General features: G+C 40.0%; 3 protein-coding genes across 3 annotated transcripts in view; all 3 read right to left on the reverse strand.

Moving 5' to 3' along the window:
* Nucleotides 1–1,965: 1,965 nt before the first annotated feature.
* LOC102296970 (glutamic acid-rich protein) lies at nucleotides 1,966–10,768 on the reverse strand. The gene is made up of 11 exons (XM_042228081.1): nucleotides 10,689–10,768; nucleotides 10,048–10,125; nucleotides 9,311–9,373; nucleotides 9,038–9,171; nucleotides 8,867–8,951; nucleotides 7,157–7,516; nucleotides 7,014–7,069; nucleotides 6,669–6,786; nucleotides 4,411–4,499; nucleotides 2,493–2,610; nucleotides 1,966–2,162 (listed from the first exon to the last, which is right to left on the reverse strand). The coding sequence occupies exons 2-11, from the start codon at nucleotides 10,109–10,111 to the stop codon at nucleotides 1,966–1,968; spliced, it is 1,284 nt and encodes a 427-aa protein (XP_042084015.1). The 5' UTR covers nucleotides 10,112–10,125; nucleotides 10,689–10,768.
* Nucleotides 10,769–13,348: 2,580 nt separating this feature from the next.
* Nucleotides 13,349–16,479, reverse strand: LOC102295036 (GTPase IMAP family member 7). Its single transcript, XM_005945444.3, has 2 exons — nucleotides 16,240–16,479; nucleotides 13,349–14,620 (listed from the first exon to the last, which is right to left on the reverse strand). The coding sequence occupies exons 1-2, from the start codon at nucleotides 16,295–16,297 to the stop codon at nucleotides 13,665–13,667; spliced, it is 1,014 nt and encodes a 337-aa protein (XP_005945506.1). The 5' UTR covers nucleotides 16,298–16,479; the 3' UTR covers nucleotides 13,349–13,664.
* A 1,259-nt stretch (nucleotides 16,480–17,738) lies between these two features.
* LOC102295345 overlaps nucleotides 17,739–20,360 on the reverse strand; it is a 3,292-nt gene continuing 670 nt past the window's right edge. Inside the window, exons 2-3 of the mRNA XM_042228082.1 lie at nucleotides 18,982–19,271; nucleotides 17,739–18,899 (exon numbers count right to left, since the gene is read on the reverse strand). Of these exons, the coding sequence (XP_042084016.1) occupies nucleotides 18,012–18,899; nucleotides 18,982–19,263 (1,170 nt within the window). The 5' untranslated portion in view covers nucleotides 19,264–19,271 and the 3' untranslated portion in view covers nucleotides 17,739–18,011. The remainder of the gene's footprint in view (nucleotides 18,900–18,981; nucleotides 19,272–20,360) is intronic.

Consider the following 20,360-nt stretch of genomic DNA (forward strand, 5'->3'; position numbering starts at 1 on the left):
CCTATTGTCTCACAATACAGAAATTGGCCTGTTCCCTCTCTATTCTTCAGGTCTTATCTTAACCGACAATAAATCACAGAAACAACATTACAGGAACTTTCCAATGTTTTTAGAATTTGTGGTTGAAACTTTCATCTAGCCTGGCCTAAAATAAAACTGACTATTTGCTTGTAGGACAACTTACTCAAAATTTCAAGTTCAGTACATTTTAATTTGATAAAAATATCTCAAAAAGGAGAAAAGTATGATTAATAAATCTCAGAATCAAACACTTGGGTGGGGTATGGAGAAGAGGGGGATAAGGGGTATGTCTGTTCTATTTTATTTGGTACACGTTTCGAGAAGGGATTTAAGAGTATGCCAATGCTCCTGATTCATATATTTGGCCACAAGAAAGCAAATATCTAACAATGGTCAATACCTTACGACACAATTAACATATCACTCCAGTAGTTCTATCTGGTAAATTCCAATAATATTTTTGGGAGGAACGTGAGATTAATAAACTTCGCGGTAACCGTCTTATGTTAGGTTTTTACAAAAGTTAACTTATCTTATGATTTTGTTTTTATGGTCAAAAGAAAATCTAGCGTAAGTACCAGGCTATATTTTTGTTAAAAGTATTCAAGATGACATGGATATAAGACAATATATGAAATTGAACAAGGATAAAAGATGAGGTCATACAGTGTGAATACGTTTATTATGTAGTGTGGTGCTTGGTGACTCAAGATGAGCCTTTTCATAGGGCACTAGGATAACGGAAGCGATGAGGGTATAAAATCTCTGAAGATGAAACGAGATGATAAATTTTGGGCTAGATGTTAACGGAAATGAAGAACTACTTACGTCAGTCGTCAATGCAATGGTCTGCCAAATACTACAGATAAGCTTGAAAGTTGCGGCTAAGGTACAATAATATAGAGATATCCATCCGGTCCTACCACCTCTTATATGGGGAATAAACAAAAATAAAATACCCGTCTACTTACATTACTAGCTTCAGGGGGGGAGGGATGGGTTCCCCGTCCTTCTACTCTGAGAGTAATCTGTTCCTTTTATAATATGGATTATTTTAAATATCTTATAAAATAAAGAAAAATTTGGATTTGTTGTAATAAGAACACACTAACAACTGGTCTTGCCAATAAAGATGTATGTTGATTACAGATCAGAATTGCTATCAAACTACTAGCCTGATGTGGGCCTAAACCTGTTTATATTAGTTTCATTGCCATAATTATAGCGCCTAGTTTACAAGAATATGAAGTAAAGGGTATGGTTAACATCCCTCCTGAGGCAAGACAGATTATTTTATTTTAATATTTTACTGTACTTTACATTGCTGGATGTTTTGAATATGTCACTGATCTGAGATTACTCTATACAAGCACCGTCATTAAGCTAGAAATGTGGCAAATATTATGGTTCAGCTTGACATACAAAACAAATTCCAAATGTAAGCTTTTACCCAATACAGTCCAATTATTCACAATAAATATTAAAATATCCTTCATTGTTTTTAAAACAGAAGAGTACACATCATCCTGACATGCCAAGATCTGAAGTCAGTGGAAATAACAGAGATGTGGCACAAAACACAGCAATCAAACAGCTGAATGTTAAGAAAGAACCTGAAGAGAAACTGAGTGAGTTATTCAAACACTAAAAGCACTTGAATATTGTGTTGAGCTTCTATTTTGCGTACTTTTTGTTGAAGTAGAAGAAAAACAGTTTCAGTCTATTTTCTACAAGTTTCAAGGTTGTCCTTTAAGAGCTTTTCTTACTTTATGTCAGCATTTACAAATATTTTAGTACATTTGGGGCGTTCGTGGCTCAAGAGTTGGCAGTTCGTCTTGTAATCAGACAGTCTTGGTCGTTGTGTCCTTGGGCAAGACACTTCACCTACCGCCTACTGGTGATGGCTAGAGGGGCTGATAGTGCGATATGGCAGCCTCGCTTCTGTCAGTCTGCTATGATACCACTGCTGCCAGTATGGTTAGAGGCAACAGCAGGCACAGTCTCATCCTCATCATTATCACTTTCTTCATCCTCATCTTCCTCAGTGCTAGGCTCATCATCACCAACAACATCTTCATCCATGTGCTCATCTTCTTGTTCTTCATCTTCATCTTGATCTTTAACACGATCTTCCTTGTGTTCTTGTACAAAAGGGATATTAATGTTTAAAATATTACCATGTACACTGAGATTTTCATAACTAGTTCTGAGCTAATGCATACTCCTTTTTCTGAACTTCCTTGGTATATTTTTAAAGGTTTTAAAACAACTGATTAAAAATAATACTACAATGTTTGCATGCTTTTGATTAATATTTTCCACAGTTCTCTGGTTTGGGGGTATGATAGAAGGAACAGCAGACAATAGAAGAGCAAAGAAAATAGATTGCAACCGAATTTCTACTACTTCTACAAAAAATGCGCAAAATAGAATTTCAACATTCAAGTGCTTTTAGTGTTTGAACAACTCACTCAGTTCCTCTTGGGGTTCTTTCTTAACATTCAGCTGTTTGATTGCTGTGTTTGTTGCCACATCTCTGGTATTTCCACTGACTTCAGATCTTGTCGTGTCAGGATGATGTCTAGTCTTCTGGTGCAAAGATAGTCAATTATACATTAGTACCCTTATTTATAATTTCTTATGAAAGGTAAGTTTGGATGGAGTAAAAGTAGATCAGGAAAATAATATGAAGTTTTATTATGAAAATCATTTTGAGCAAAATTCAATTTAATCAATTTCTATTCATATAGCACCAAACCATAAAAACATTCACCTCAAGTTGGACAGTTTTATTTTGAAAGCAATTTTAAACAAGATCCGTTTGAAACACATGTTCAAGTGTGAGGCATTGGTTGAAAATAAATTAGAAATATCTTTAACACACAATGGAACACTGTCCGTCATGGATTGGCCGCCCCACAGCTTTGACCTCAACATTAGTGAAGCAGTGTGGGATCATCTTGTCAGAGAACAGAACAGAAGGCAGCCAACATCCAAAGAAGAGCTTTGAATGTCCTTCAAAAAGCCTGGAGAACTATTCCTGCTTCTCTCCACCCCAGGGAAAAAGGTAACACTACCTGGGTCTGGGCGCAGTTTCCCCCTCCAGGGGCAAGGGTACCTAGATCTGGGGCTTAGAGTACGCTTGGGGAGTGTGATTGTGTGTACAGTGTCTATTTATGTCTGTCTCCACGTTGGGTGAGTGCTGAGTAATTGCATATGAGAGCATGAGGGTGGGAATGGATGTTTGTATCTGTGTGTGCCTGTTTGTTTGTGTCTATATGTCAGGTTGGGTATCAGACGCCACCTCTCTGGGGACATCTCAGGCCAGTGGCAGATGCCCTCAGACATTGGTGCATTGGTGCTTCTTTGTGCCCGGGGATTGGCATCCAGGTACGCACCGGCTCACTCCTGGTGGCTGCTTGTAGGGGCCTGGAGCCTGGGGCTCACTCGGGCCACTTCAGGGGTGCGGTGCCCTCGGCCTCTCGGCCTGGGGCTCGGTCACTCTGGCGCAGCTGGCTGCCGGCGGAGCTCACGGGCACGTCACTGCAACCCCCCCTGGCTTCTGCGTCACGGCTGCTGAGTGACCCCTCATCTGGGACTCTCCTCAGCTCGTTCGGGGACAGTGGCGCGGCTGCCCCTCTGTTGGTCTTCCTTGGTCTCTTGTGTTCTGGGGGCCTCTGGATGTCTGGAGTCTTGATCTCCTCCATACCTGCTTCATGCCCTGGAGGACGGGGCTGTGGCTCCCCACACTCCCTCTAGCAGATCATTACATGAAGGAACCTGTTACATAGAAGCGCGCTCATGCTCACAGGTGTACACACGGGTGCTCACACACACAAACTACACCCCTTTTGGCTCCTACCTCAAAGCACACTCTGTGCTGTCGATCCTACGTGCTGCACAATAACGTTTAATATTTAGTATTTACTGTTATATTCACATAGATCATCGCGATGATGTTGTTTATTATATTGCACTTTTTTTTTGCTTGTTTTCTCTTTTTCCTTTCTCAACAGGTGATCCAGGTGATTGATATGTGTTTTTTGTCTGCTTATTTTGTTGGTTTTTGTTTTTTGCCCTTTATCTCTGTTCCTCTTCCCCGCTGTTTTTCTTTCCCTCTTTCTTTCTCCCCCTTTTTTTCCCCCAGTCAAGTCTGTCCCATGTTTAGCAAGTGAAAATAAAATAAAATAAACAATAAAAGCAAAGGTGAATCAAATAGACCAACACGGCAAGGCTGGGGACAGGCCAAAAAAAAAAGAAAAAAAAAAAAGGACAATGCTGGATTAAAAGATAAAAGTAATTTTGAATCAGCTGTATTTTCATGAGGGTGGAAACTACCAGCACTGTAACGTGCTGTAAAATATTTTGAAGAAACTTCCTCCATCTTACCTCAGGAAGGCTATTAACGATACCATAAGCTTCTTTAATCTTCAGGGCAAGTTTCCCAGGTATTGAAATTGTGCTTGTTGTTGTCTTCTCTGAAAAAAGAAAAGTAATTAAAATATGAGCATGTGCACTTTGGGATTATTAGAATTAGTTTGATGTTCAGTCTGATCTTCAGCAGATCATCTGGTCCATGTCTCCATGTCTTCAATGAGTTGCTGTCATGTGATTGGCTGATTAGATATTTTCATTAATGAGCAACTGGACAGCTGTTGTCCTACTGGGAGACTTCAATGCTCACGTGGGCAACGACAGAGAGACCTGGAGGAGCGTGACTGGGAGGAACGGCCTCCTGGATCTGAACCCGAGCAGTGTTTTGAGGTTGGACTCTTGTGCAAACCACAGTTTGGTCATAATGAACACTATGTTCAAACATAAGAGTGTCCATAAGTATGGCACCAGGATGCTCTAAGCCGCAGGTCGATGATCGATTTTGTAATCGTATCACCAGACCTAAGGCCATATGTTCAGGACACTCGGACCTGGCACACCTAAACGTATAGTGAGGGTGTGCTGGGAACGTCTAGGAGAGGCCCAGGTCCGCGAGATCTTCAACGCACATCTCTGGCAGAGCTTCAACAGCATTCCAAGGGAGACTGGGGACATTGAGTCCGAATGGACCATGTTCAGCATCTCCACAGCCAAAGCCGCTGCAGTGAGTTGTGGCCGCCATGTGGTTGGTGCCTGTTGTGGTGGTAACCCCCGAACCAAACAGTGGACAACAGAGGTGAAGGGAGCCACTAGGCTGAAGAAGGAGTCCTATCGGGCTTGGTTAGCCTGTGGGACCCCGGAGGCAGCTGACAGGTACCGACAGGCCAAGTGGAATGCGGTGCAGGCAGTAGCTGAAGCAATAACTTGGGTCTGGGAGGAGTTCGGAGAGGCCATGGAAAAAGACTTTCAGACCGCCTCAAACAGATTCTGGCAAACCGTCAGGTCACTTAGGGGGGGAAAGTGGTGCTCTACCCACACTGTGTATAGTGCAGGTGGAGCACTGCTGACTGTGAAAATTGTCGGGCGGTGGAAGGAATACTTCGAGGACTTCCTCGAAGTTGCCAATGTCCGGGGGCGAGGTCACTGAGGAAGTCAAAAAGCTCCTTGGTGGCAGAGCCCCTAGGGTGGTCGAGGTCTGCCACACGTTACTGAAGGCTCTGGATGTTGTAGATGACATGCCTCTACAATTTTGCATGAAGATCAGGGGCAGTACCCCTGGACTGGCAGACCGAGTTGGTTCCCATCTTTAAGAAAGGGAACTGGAAGGTGTGCTCCAACTATAGGGGGATCACAGTCCTCAGCCTACCTGGGAAGCTCTCTGCCATGGTGCTGGAAGGAGAGTCTGTCCTTTAGTCTAACCTTGGATACAGGAGGAACAATGCTATTTTTGTTCTGGTTGTGGAACACTGGATCCGCTCTTTATCTTCTCAAGGATACTTGAGGGTGCATGGGAGTTTGCCCAACCAGTCTACATGTGTTTTGTGGACTTGGAGAAGGCATTCGACCATATCCCTCTGTGTAACCTGTGGGGGGTACTCCGGGAATATGGGGTGTCTGGCCCATTGCTACCCGCCATTCAATCCTGATACAACCGTTGCAAGAGGTTTGTCCGCATAGCCGGTAATAAGTTGCACTCGTTCCTGTGGGTGATGTCACTGATTCTGTTTGTAATTTTTATGGACAGAATTTCTAGGTACAGCCAAGTAGCAGAAGGCTACGAAAGAGAGTCTAAGAGTAGAGCAGCTGCTCCTTCACATCGAAAGGAGCCAGCTGAGGTGGTTCATGTGTCTGACAAAGATGCCTCCTAGACGGGTGAGGTGTTCCGGCCATGTTCCACCAGGAGGAGGCCCCGGGGCAGACCCAGGACACATTGGAGAGATTATATCTCTTGGCTGGCCTGGGAAAGCCTTGGTGTTCTCCCAGACAAGCTGGAGGAGGTGACAGGGGAGAGGAAGGTCTGGGCTTCTCTGCTTGGGCTGCTGCCCCTGTGACCCGGCCCCGGATAAGTGGAAGAAGATGGATGGATGGATGGATGGATGGATGGGACAGGTGTACCAAATAAAATGGCTGTTTAGTGTCTTTTGGAAAGTAAATAATACTTATTCAAACTGCAAACAAAACTACTATAGTAGTTATCCGTGTGGACACATGTGCTAAAACATTTGTAAATGTAAAAATGTAAATCAAGTGCTTTTAGTGTTTGAACAACTCACTCAGTTTCTCTTCAGGTTGTTTCTTAACATTCAGCTGTTTGATTGCTGTGTTTTGTGCCACATCTCTGTTATTTCCAATGACTTCAGATCTTGGCATGTCAGGATGATGTGTACTCTTCTGTTTTAAAAACAATGAAGAATATTTTAGTATTTATTATGAATAATTGGACTGTATTGGGTAAAGCATACATTTGTAATTTTGTATGTCATGCTGAACCATAGTATTTGCCACATTTCTAGCTTAATGACGGTGCTGGTGTAGAGTAATCTCAGATCAGTGACATATTCAAAACTTCCAGCAATGTAAAGCACAGTGAATCATTTAAATAAAATAATCTGTCTTGCCTCAGGAGGGATGTTAACAATACCCTTTACTTCTTTCATCATAGGTGTTACACTCGCTGAAAAAAGAGGAAGAGTTATTTTCATACACAAACAAGGTCTTTGTTATCCAAACATACCAATAAGAAATATATTGGAAATGTCACCTATGATACCACTGCTGCCAGTATGGTTAGAGGCAACAGCAGGCACAGTCTCATCCTCATCATTATCACTTTCTTCATCCTCATCTTCCTCAGTGCTTGGCTCATCGTTACCGACATCAACTGCATCTATATCCTCATCTTCCTCTTCTCCATCGTCATCTATATCTTTAACATGATCTTCCTCACTCTCTTCTTCAGAAGAAGAGATAGAAATCTGTGTAGCTTCTTTATCTTCCCATTTATCTGCCCATACATCATCTTCATCCATATCCTCATCATCCTCTTCTCCATCCTCATTTTCTGTCGTGTCCGGGGTGGCGGACGTGTGGAGTTGAAGATGGGACCCAAAATGCAGCAGCTCTGATGCAGGTGAGTATTTATTGAACAGGAGTAGATACAAACAGAAGTGGCAGGTGAACATTAAACTGGAAAACCTAAACTGGGCAAAACTAACAAAACAAACCAGAACGAAGATGCAGGGAGGTACGGGAAATACACAGAGAGACGGACAGCGAGATGCAGGAAGACCGAGGGGAACAACACAGACAAACCAGCAACTAACAGAGGCAGACACGAGGTTTAAATACACAGAAGGATAACGAGGGAATGAGACACAAAAGGAGGGCACAGCTGGGAGTAATCCGACCTGACAAGACAGGGGAAAAGTAACCTGAACACACTGAGATCAGACATGGACCTTCAAAGTAAAACAGGAAACACATACACGTAATGACATAACACACCAACTTAACACAGACTGGGGGACACAGAACATAGGAACATGAACCATGAAACAGAAGAGTACAAACACCCAAGGTACCCAAAACCACAGAATAATAATGAACTAAAACATAAACACAGAGTCACAGACTCCGGACCATGACATCTTCATTATGAACTTCCTTCTAATATTCTTTCAAGAAATGGAAATGTTTAAAATATAACAACGTAAACTGAGATTTTTGTAACTTTTTCTCAGTTTCAATTCAATTTTCACACAAGTGCTGTATTGCGGGATTACAACAATAGAAGAACAAAAAAAATACAATTATCATTACGGAATAGTTAAAGGTAGGTGGCGTGGCACAAACTTGATACGGGTAGAAGTTAAAATCGAATTTGTTTCAAAGGCTAGCTTAAACAGGTGGATTTTTAAACGTGACTTGAAATATTGAATGGATTCCGATGGACGGACATCAATCGCCAGGCTATTCCAAAGTTTAGGTGGAGCAATAGCAAAAGCACAATGCCCCCTAGTCTTTCATCTGGACATTGGTTGCACTAAGAGCCACTGATTAGAGGATCTAAGTGCTCTCTTGGGGGTATATAGGTCAAGGAGGTCGATTAAGTAGCTGGGCGCCAAGTTATTTAAAATTTTAAAAGTGTACAAAAGGATTTCAAAAACAATACGGTATTTGCCAGTGAAGGTTGGCTTAGACAGGTGTAATATGATCAGGTTTTCTGGTACCGCTTAAAAAACGTGCTGTAGCATTTTGGACAAGTTGCAGGGGTTGGATGAGGGAAAGTTGGAGGCCGAGATAAAGAGAATTGCAACTCTTTTTTTCTCAACTTCTGTAGGGTATTTGTCAAAACTACTGAAGTTTTGAAAGAGCTTATTAAAAATATTACAATAATGTTTGCATGCTTTTGGTTCATATTCTCAAACATTCTCTGGTTTTGAGGCACAGATAGAAGAAAGAGCAGACAAACCTGTTAAGAGGTCCTGGGACTCAAGGTCTGATGATTGTCGTTTTCTTTTTTTTTGTCTATATCCTGTAGTGGTTAGATCACCTCTCTGTGATAAGTTAATTCAACAGTTTATTTAGTGAAATCAGATTTTTGTAGATTCACAGAAATGCAAAAAAAAAAAAAAAAAAGTACCTTGAACCAAAAGTGCAGAGGAGCTTTCTTGTGGTAAATAGATGACTTCCATTTTCTACATGAATCTTTTCCTGCAAGCTTCTCAAACTCAGGTGGACTGTAAAAGGAGCCTTCAAACTCAATACAATCCTTACCTATAGTTATGACGAAAAACGTAATCGTTTTAATGAAAAATTCTTTATTTATTTATTGATTTATATATTTCACTGTATGTACAAAAATAGAAAAAGGAAAGACTGGTAAGACTGGTAAGAAAGGTAAGACTGTACTTACCTTTTCTCAACTTCTCTACATCCATCCAACCCTTTTTGTCTCCACATTTTACACGCCAGAGGTCTGTTTTTTGCAACACCAAAAAAAAAGGAAGAAGTAATTTCTCCATTAAAAAAATAACATAAATGTATTTTCATGGTCAATTTACAATGTACTAATAATTTGCAATTGTAGAGGTTGTATAAAGAGAGATGCCAGTTGTGGGAGTATTTCCTACTTTCATTGTAATAGTTGTGATAATGCAAATATTTATAATTCAATTCAGTTTTATTTATATAGCACCAAATCACAACAACAGTCACTTCAATGCATTCTATTGGAAGGTACAGACCCTGCAATAATACAGAGGAAACCCCAAAAATCAGATAACCCCTTATGAGCAAGCACTTTGGTGACAGTGGCAAAGAAAAACTTTTTAACAAGAAGACTCGAGCAGAACCAGGCACAGAGAGGGTCAGCCATATCTGCCAAAATCATGCAATCACGTAAGATAATTTTAATGTAATTATGCATGTCTTTATCTGAAGGAACAAAAGAAAGGCAGTTTCATTTAGGCATATATATCATATATATGCATTTAACAACTAGGAGGACAATAGAGAATAGGAAGTACCCTCAAAACTGCCATGTCTCATTATAGCCTGCAACATCAACAGCTTCAGAAAAATTCTACTGCGTACACAGAAATATATTTTAAATAAATAGATCTTCAGGGTAAAATGACCCGAAGGACTTACTCTTGTCATCTTTCTCATCCGTGACTCTCTTTCTTTTCTTCAGGCTAGTTCTTCCTTCTTCCATTTTGTAATTTTAATCTATCAAAACAGATAAATAAAAAGTTTTGTTTTTTTTCAAATATATGCACCACACTATATGTGGCACTTTTTATATGAGATAAATCTTGCATTTTCTATTAGCTTTTAACATTTTAATCTAATTGTAAGTAATTCTGTTGTTCCTCTGTGGGTGACAGGAAGGAAGGAAAAACTGCCTGCCTAGGCAATGAGACTGAAAACATCTGAATACAAAGATGAAGACTCTTACCACGTACTTTTACCCATATTATCCATATAGCTTAGCCGTTTAGACTTAACTGCTATCACTATCCAAATCAACAAATCTACTGTATACACAAATGCCCCTTATATAGATATGTGTGTGTGTCTGTGTGTGTGTGTGTGCATGTATATGTATAAACAAAGTTACATTCTGTAATTACAGTAACACTAAGGTCTATAACATCAGAAACCACAGGAGAGCAAACAGACAGCACATCTGTGCATAAGTTCTAGCAATCATACATCCGTTATCCATGCATAAAAACACTATATATTACTTAAAAAAAAAAGAGAGGCGAAACACCAGAATAGGGACTTACCTCTGTCGCCGACTAGATAGCAGATGTTGTTCCAGAACAGGAAAATGAAACTTAACTTTTCAGTTACACTGGAAAAAATAAACACGCCCAGTCGTTAAGGTGTGTACATTGACTTCCGGTAAAGACGGCAAGTTTTACAGGTAAGACGATTTAAACTGACATTCACAGTCGCTATTTATATATGGAGAGAAACCTAAAAAAGGGCAAGTGCACGTACGGTATGATTTACAAATGTGTATAATATGTATAATTTTGAGACAAACTTCACACTGCCAGCTGTGTTCATGTCCTAGTGTAAAACTGGGACATTTGAGGTTCCTCCGTATACCTGCATTTTGTTTATTTATTTATTCAAATAAAGTGGTCGTCCCTTTTTCTAAATACAGCAGAAAATATAATTTACCAATTACAGACAGTACACAGTTGCCTATATAATAATCTGCTGCTGCATGCTGGACGAGCTTCCGCTGGGAAAAGTCAGTCAATGCGCGGTTGCAGAACACAATGGATGCACATCACTGTGGATCATCCTCTGGAGTAAACATATGCTAACTAATCTCTTTATATTTCTGAATATAAATATGATCCAGGTAACGTGGAATAACACTGATGTTAATTGACCTTTCTCTACTTAAAGCAGGCTAACATTAATGTTAGCATAATAAATAACTAAGGACATTTGAGTGTGTAACAGGTGAGTGTCTGTAATTGGTAAATCTATGTTTTCTAGTAAAGTGGCCAAGAGCTATTCTGTTTATTTAGAAAAGAAACGTCTGGAAGCTTGTATGTCTCAGTTTTACACGTTACGTTTGTGCTATGCCTATGGATATTTCTTTCCATATCCATGTAACAAGATACATTCACATTAAAGGAGTATAGGTTTCAAATAAACTGAGCGAAAGTTTCTTCATCTGAGCAACCTCTGAACTATAATGTGTTTAGTCCGGTTTAATTTTTTTTTTTTTATGTAAAATGAACTGTTGTGACCGGTCGGAATTGGCCCATGATAACTTCATAAATCTTGCCTTTTAGTTATTTAGGAGTTAATTTATTTAATAGTAATAGTAAAGGAGGGGCAAGATGTCTAGGCAGGATGGCACACCTCTTCAGTGAAGTAGGTGAAATTCTCCTATATGTAAATGGAATTAACAAAATATCCACAAAAACACTTAAAAACTATTTATATGCATCATTGCCTCTTCTAAGAAAAAAAAGAGAAGCTGAGTTTTACAAGTTTTATAGTAGAAAAACTATTGAAAAACTGTGGCAGTACAGTGTGCTGATTAGAAATGATTGTGTGGTTCTTTCACCTATGCTGAGCCACTACACAGACTCACCTACTGAGTTTCACTTTAAACCCTGACTGTACTCATTTTACTTTCACCCACAATCAGAACAGAAAATAGTTATTTTTTTAAATTCTTTTTCACTGCATTTAAAGCACATCCATCAGAATTAAATCCGAAAATGTTTTATTATCATGTACTAACTGTATTTTATTCTTAGATTAATATAATATACCATGGTTCAGTTACCTTTGTACAAATGTGATTAATTGAATTGTGCTTTAAGGAGATTATTTTTACTTTCATACTTTGAGTACATTTCAGAGCCTGTACGTTTTCACTTTTACATTATGGAACGCTATCACGTTAATACCAGAGGATGCTCGGTACTAGAGTTGGATGTCTCGAGACCAGTCTTGGTCTCTAGACCACGTGGTCTTGGTCTTGTCTTGTCTCGACGGACTTTGGTCTTGGTCTTGTCTTGGGCTAGGATCCCTCGGTCTTGTCTTGGTCTTGCTGTCTCAGCTCGACATAGTGGTCGGGAGAATTGGAGTCAACAGTATCCATGACACACAACATAACGTTCAATAATGTGTCATGCACAAAAGCATCACCTCTAAGAGCCGTGCTTACAGAGTGCTTTGTAGTGAATCAAAAGAGTCGACTCCCATTGAGCGAGAGCCGGCTCCTCACTTAATTTCCTTTCGCTGCTCAGCTCTCACACAGTGGCTCAGCTATGCTCCAAGCAAAATATATATATATATATTTTCAGCTCCAAGCTGGACACACGACCTGAGAGATCTACTGTTCACTGAAACCACATCAGGAATGGTCTCGGTAGAAAAGATGGCTGTCAAGATGTAGTTTTTAAAGAAGGAAAAAAAATCTAAAAAAGAATAAGGTATGCCAAATTACACAACAACTGGACAAATGGAAAATCAGTGGCAACTAGTCATATGAATGAATCCAAAAGTGAAACTCCTGAGTTAAATCATTTGAAATTTGAACACAGAAAAGTACCATCAGATTTGATCCATCATGTGTCAATGTGTCAATCAGTGCTTCATTTTATGACACGACAATGATCCCAAACACACTGTTATTCCAGAAAAAGCATAACTGGATAGAAAAACACAATAAAACATTATCAGTCATGGACCGAGCTCCCCAGAGTCTGGACCTCAACTTCATTGAAGCAGTGTGAGATCATCTTCACAAAGAGCAGAACAAAAAGCAGTCAGCATCCAAAGACAGCTTTAAACATTCTTCAAGAAGCCTGCAGAACTATTCCTGAAGACTACTTAAAGAAATGAGAACAAAGCTGCATAAGAGAGTTCAGACTGTGTCGAAGAAAAAAAGTGGTCGTACCAAATATTGATTTTAAAACTCTGTATTGTATTTCCATGTATATGTCCGCATATCCTTGCATTTACTTTTTTTCCTAGTAAAATATAAAGAAAAAGTGGTGGGCCGAGACTTTTGTGTAGTACTTTAAATATTGTTTTCATTAGCATTTTTACAGTTCTGTTATCTGATTAAATATGAGATCAATGAGATGATATCAGATGACTATATTTTCTAACTATGGACAGACAAATATGTATGAAAATTATTTTTGTTAATTAAATCAGTTCGATATATCATCTGTCACACATTTGAATGATAAATCACTAACACAGTAAAAGCTCATCTATTTCTTTTTCTTAGAAAGACCTGGAATTTTTCCTGGAATAATTGGAAATGTCTTCAAAAACACCACAATCAAAATGATTCCTATAACACAAAGCCATTTAGCTGCTACCCCAAGATAGCAACATAACAGTAGACACAATACAGCCAGTAACAGGATGCTCTTCATGAGGTAGGACTTGCTGTACAACTCCCCCTCTGCATCTTTTCTTGCCCTTTCCTCCTCTTTTCTCCACAGATTTGTCTTCATCTTCTTTAGCTCTTCACCCTTGTAATGCTCCCTCAGATTTCCCTCCTTTTTGCTGATTTCTTCATCTCTCTCTGCAAGGATGCTTTCCTGTCTTTTTCTGATTTCCCTCTCCTTCTCAGGATACAGCTCTGTATTGTAGTAACTACCTCCATTCAGGGCCACCAGGGTCTCGATCTTCTCCATAAAAGTTGTGACCTGCTTCTGGTCCTCCGGGGTTTTGTTGTTGAAGACGTGGAAGCCACCGCTACACTTGCGTATGAAGTTGCGGAGGTTCTCGTCACTCTCAGTAATGATGTTGTTTATTGTTTTGTCTTCCAGGCGATCCCCGTGGGTGAACAGCACGATGGTGTAGTCCCACACTCTTGGGCCAAACTTTGCTTCAATCAGCGTGTGGGTGTCTTGGTCTTCCTGAGTCAGCCTTCCTAAAGGAATAACATATGCAAAGACGTGCGGCCCTGGTTCCTGGAGTTTCAGGCGTTGAAGAATCTCTCGGATGATGTCCTCCTTGTTGCTTCCCTTCTCGAAAAGCCCAGGTGTGTCAATCACATGGACAGGTACATCTCCAACCACCGCGGACTCTTTTTCACAGTGAACAGTGATGCCGACCAGCTTCATCTCTGAACAGAACACCATTTTATTGAGGATGGTGTTCCCACTCGAGCTCTTGCCTACACCACATTTTCCAAGAAGCATGATCCTCAACGGCTCTGTCAACCCAACAAAAAGCATTTTTAAACACTATTCAGAGTTCATGAAAGTTGTTGTGCCCTTCATTCTGACTTCTGATATTATTATTGTTTATTTGTAGAAATTCGTGGCTTTCACATATTAGCCCAGACTGTTGCATCCCAGGGCACAAACAGTATGAACTTTTTTATTATGTTCTTCCATTGTGGCAAATGCAAAGCATTTTGCCATTTGTTGATGAATAAAATAAAAAGTAAAGTAATACACTGTATGTTGTCTCATGTTACCATTTGTGGCTTGTTTTGTTTTTATATGCCTTTTGAAATATTTTTTTCTTATCTTACTTTTTCAGAAAATAGATGCCTACTAATCTTTTGTTAACAAGTTGTACCTCAACCAGAAACTTCTGGTAGTCATCAACAAGTGTGTGGCATAATGTTTAACCGCTCTTCTTTGCAGAACTGGTACAGTTTATCAAAATTATTTGCTTTGTTGGCAAAGAACCGGGTTTTAAGCTTAGTCCTGTTGTTGGAGACTGAAAGTCTATGATTGAGATGCAACTTGCTCAAAAACACCCATCCCACCTTCTTCAAATGCAACAAGAATGGTGTCAAACGTTTGCGCTGCAAAAATTTTCTTTTGTGCCACTATCATTTTAAATATATTAATAAAGGTTTCTAGAGGTCATCAGAGGTCAACCATTCATGTGATGAAAATTTCCAAAACATTGGAAATGTTTCTATGCAGGCCCTTAATGAAGGTCTTAAGGTCTGTTGCATCATCTTGTGTGGGTTAAAGGTATTCTGTTTATAAATAGCCTATAATTAAATGAACTGTTTTTAGCTCAAATGAAAAGGCTGCGGATCACTAACTATCATGTTTCATAACATTATATTACTCCAGCAAATAATTTTTTTCTCTGACAGAATGCATACTTTATTTTAACTAATATGTGTTAACCTAGTTTTTTACTTTTAAGAGTGTGATAATGATAAACAATATCCAATGCTGATATTATGTTTCACAACCTTTTCACAGGTTAGACCACCAGTAAAGAAAGGGGGCTGAATGACCTTAGGTGACCTCTACAAAAGTGGGAATAAGGAGCACGAGAATGAGATGGAGACATTAAATGAACATTAGAGGCTAACAGTACTGTAGCTTAATTACACATCTCAAAATCACTGTTGGCTAACTTGGTGTAGGTGTGTTAATTAAACACACACACTTACAGGAAGAAAGCAGATAAAAAGAGTCACTGCCATTTTGGAATTTTATTTTTATTAAAGTACTGTAAAAAAAATTAACAGATATTAATTATATTATCTGGTTTTGTTTTCTCCCCATTGTAATGTCATATTGTATATATTGGCTTCCATCTTCAAACATCTGAAACAAGCCCTATAAACTGCAGTAGCCAACAGCTCAGCTAAAGCACCAGTATGACTCACACTGCTCTCTTTTTCTTTCTACATGTGTCAGCTGAACAAGGGTAGACACGTGCTTAAGAACATGCTGCGTTAGTAACTACACCAACTACACCCACAGGGGAAAAATACATACAGACATACAAAAAATAGAATAAAAACATTAAACTAAAAACTTTTAACTCAACAGCATTTCCATATTTCATACTGACCCTGCTCCTGCTCACTTTCTGCTGGACAAGGTATGCTGTCAGCGGCCTGAGTGCTCATGGTGGACGAAGATAGAAGTATCACCAAAACTGTAGACGTCGGTTAACTTGTCCTCGCTGGCCTGACAGTCCTGATTGAATCTCAAAGCAAGTCTGTTCGGTGAAACTTTTTTTTTTTTTTTTTTTTTTTTACCACAGATTCCTCGGTGCTTTCTGTTTTAAACTGAGGGTGGGGCTCTACAGTCACGTGACCTGCTGGGTGCCCCGCATCCACCAAGTTAAAGTCCTGTCCACATACGCTGAATAATTAGGTCAGCAGCGACAATCGGCCGCAGTCCTATGTCCATAGATGTTATTTTTCTACCTGTTTCGAGCTAAGAGTATTTCCACCCAACCTGTTTTAAGTAAACCTCTGAACTTGGCACTCTACCCGCGTCTTATAGAGAGTCACTGGATGGGACACACTTTTATTGTGCAAGGGATCAAAGATCTGATGACTTCTTGCATAAGAGCTTAATGTGGAATAAAGTTATGATTTCAAATAGAATATCATTACTTTCATTTTGACTGAGAAGTAGACTTTGATTCGTTGGTATTTTATAGTGAGGCTGAGAAGCAATGCAACGAGGAAACAATTAAACTATTACATTTAAGGATACTATCACTAAAACACACGTGTGTTAACACACGAACCGCCTAAAGTGTGTTAAGACAATTGTGCTTTAAAAATTTAAGAATACAATGAACGGTCTCAGCGCGCCATCTAGTGGTCAGTATACTTTAATGCTTCATAAAACGTCCTGATCAGGGATAAAGCTTCGATAAATTCACCCCTTTAACAAAATGTAAAATGAAAGTATTTTAAAATGTGCGTATTTACTTTCAGCAATGAAAAGTAATCAACTACACTTACACCGGACCTATGTAGTATTTTGAGAGAACATCAAGTTAATGGTTAATTTTTCAGCTACATTTCAATGAAATATTGTATTTTTAACTGCAACATTTGTCTGAAAGGTATAATCATTATCCAAACATCAAATGATGCCTTGGTGGCAGTCATTTTTTCATTCATTAATGAATAAATAAAGCACCTTAAGGCGACTGTTGTTGTCATTTGGCATTATATAAATAAAATAAAATTGAATTGAATTGAATAAATGAATTTTGTCTCCAAATCCTCAACAAACATTAACAGGATGCAACTAATCTTACTGGCTTGTACTTTATTTTAGGGTTGACTCTGTGATCATAACATTTGCTTTTAAGACACATACAGTTAATATCCTACAAGCCTACATGGAACCTGAGATTATCTGTTAGGTCACTCATGAGGATTTCCTGTTAAAACCTGAAAATGTTGTCATTTAAGATTCTTTATTAAATAAATTTTGGGGGATTTTCTAGGCCTTGATAATATTTTAATGGTTGAAAGTTTATTGCAACTTTTTAGCAGTTAATCAGTGTTTTATTCTTGCAATCTGGGGACAAAGTGTTCAAATGACCACAGCTTTAAGGTGCATATCCAAAGAATCTTTTTATTAGATGTTAGTGAAGCAAACTAACATATTTACAAAGCACAACAATTTAAAAGCACAAACAATGATTCACCTTTGCGCTTGTCTGTTATTTAGTTAAGAGTTCGTCAAATTCACATTTATATTAAACTATGCTCATTAAAGTAGCGTTATAGTGCATGAGAGCTTCATAAGGAGGATCTCAGGTGGGGGAAAAACAAGGTCAGGAGATTCTACTTTCCAGGCTTTCACTGTAGATTATTTCCGATCAGCCAGCCTCTGTAGGAGGGCGATGACTGTGTCCTGTTTGGAGGAGAGCAGCTCCAGGGCCGTGGCTATCCTTCCTAGGGACTCGGACATTCGCACCTCCCTCCTCTCGCGCCTCTTCTCTCTGGCTTCAACCCTGCGGCGAGCCACTCGATCGAGGTAGGCCTGCTCCTCCTGTCGCTTCAGAATCTCCTGGAACAGAGTGGAGCCGCCTTGCTCCGCTTTCGCCTTCTGGTTCTGTCCTTCAGTTCCAGACACAGTTGATGTTGACAAAGAGGTGGCAGCAGAGGAAGTGAGGCAGGAGGACGTGAGGGGGAATGAAGAGGAGAGGCCGAGGAGATTCTGGCTTTGGGTGAGCGATGTTGTACTCAGGCGAAAAGGGATGACACCTGATGAGATGGATGGAGCTTTGCGGCTCGTGTAGCCCAGTGTGTTGAGGTCTGTGTTACTGGCGGAGATGAGGGAAGGGGATGTGGTGGCTGTTTCTGTATAACAAGGCGAGGTGATAAAAGAAGGAGCAGGCACAATGGTGGCTGGGTGAATACTAGTAGTAACAATGTCACCATTGAGGACGATCAGGGGCTTGAGGTCTGGAGCATTAGCTGAGCTAATGGTCGCTGCAGTCACCGACGTACTGGCAGCGCTGCCAGCACTGGAGCCCAGACCTACTGAGTCCACACCACCACCACCACCACCAGCACCAGCAGCAAAGTCACTGCTAGGACGGATGATGGTGGACGTCGGCTGTGGAAGCTGCAGGGGCTTTGCAGCGATCTTAGCCAAAGGAGCAGGCAGTGTAGAAACCGTGCTGCCGCCTTTGTTTCGTTTGTTGTTCACGATCTGAGTGCCAATGGTGTCGCAGAGGGTGGCGTCCATCAACTAGAGTGGAACAAGACACACACAAAGATATGGAGAAAGTACACCAATGAATACATCAAACAGCATTGTAATCCATGACTTACAAATACTCCCAAGACGTCTTAGCATGTCCCGTCTCCCGGCTGCGGTCTTTAACCCTCTTGTATGTCACAATGAGGTTGTTCCACTTGCGACGGATTTTCTCAACAGGCAGTATGTGCCCCTTGGAGGCCATCTCCTCTTGGACACTCTGGAAGAGCTGCGAGCGTTCCCGAGTCTCATAGAGACCCCAGCGACGCCCGACGGCCTCAATCAGACACAAAACGGCTTTGGAAGAGAAATCCGAGCCAGAGCAAAGCGTCTTCTCGGAAGGAGCAGGGGGCATTACTGAAGCTGGGAGAGAAAGAAAGCCACTTGTGGTGTCACTTCATATATAAGATAAATGGGTTAAACTGGGGAAAATCTTATATACATACAGTTGTTATCAAACGTTTCGATCCACTCATCATGGGCGGGAATATCCTGGTAATTCTGGAATTTTAATGATTTCTTTGAACTGCTTTTCCAGGGTAGACTTACTGCACAAGTTTGAATTTATTTTGGATTTTATCTAAAACATCTAAAACACACAGTCAGTAGTAAACATACAGGTGCAAATATATAAATATACTCAATTAATTCTTTTAATAAGTGGAAATTCTATAAAGCCTTTAAACTTGAGAAAGCTATTAGTGATTGACTATAACTGGTAGTTTCCCTTTGCCGTCATGAAAAGGATTTGTTTGATAGCACTCACAGGTTTGAACAATACAAGACACTTATGTACAGATGCCAAATACTGTACATAAGTGTGAGTTATTTGGATGTGTCAGCACTTTGCTAAGGTCTGGAAAAAGACCCAAACTGTCAACCTCAAATGAAAGAAAAGTGGTCAGGATGTTTAGGAACAATCCAGGAACAACCAGTGCTCACACACCAGCATCACTGTCCACAGTGAAACGAGTTTTACATTGCCATGGACTGAGAGGGTGCTGACCAAGATAAAAGCATCTGGTCAAATATCCAGCCAGGATTATGTCAGAAGCTTGTTGATGGCTGGTCGAGGTGCAAGTTGCAAAGAGACATTAGTGGGGGTGTGTGTAAATATTTGAGCCCATATGTAATGTTTGATCCTGTGTAGGTTGATGAGTGGATGTAAACCTATGACCAAACTGTATTTACAGATACAGAAAAACTGCATTTTCTGCATCTTTAATTCCTAATGAGAGATTTTCAACATTTCTGTTTTCCCTCTTATCGTTGGTTTGACGTGTGCGGGGGTTAGTTTCAACAGCCAGAGTCAGAATTTAGCAACATTTGATGAGCTATCAAACACCCCAACAGATGTCCATCAAATCTGATCAAAACACACACAATCCCAGTGATGCAGAAAGTTTATTAATTGTGAAGGATAAGAACTGAATGGCTAAGACTTGAACCCTA

The sequence above is a fragment of the Haplochromis burtoni genome, unplaced genomic scaffold (assembly GCF_018398535.1).
Source record: "Haplochromis burtoni strain Fernald_Lab_line unplaced genomic scaffold, NCSU_Asbu1 Contig_301, whole genome shotgun sequence".
NCBI lineage: Eukaryota > Metazoa > Chordata > Actinopteri > Cichliformes > Cichlidae > Haplochromis > Haplochromis burtoni.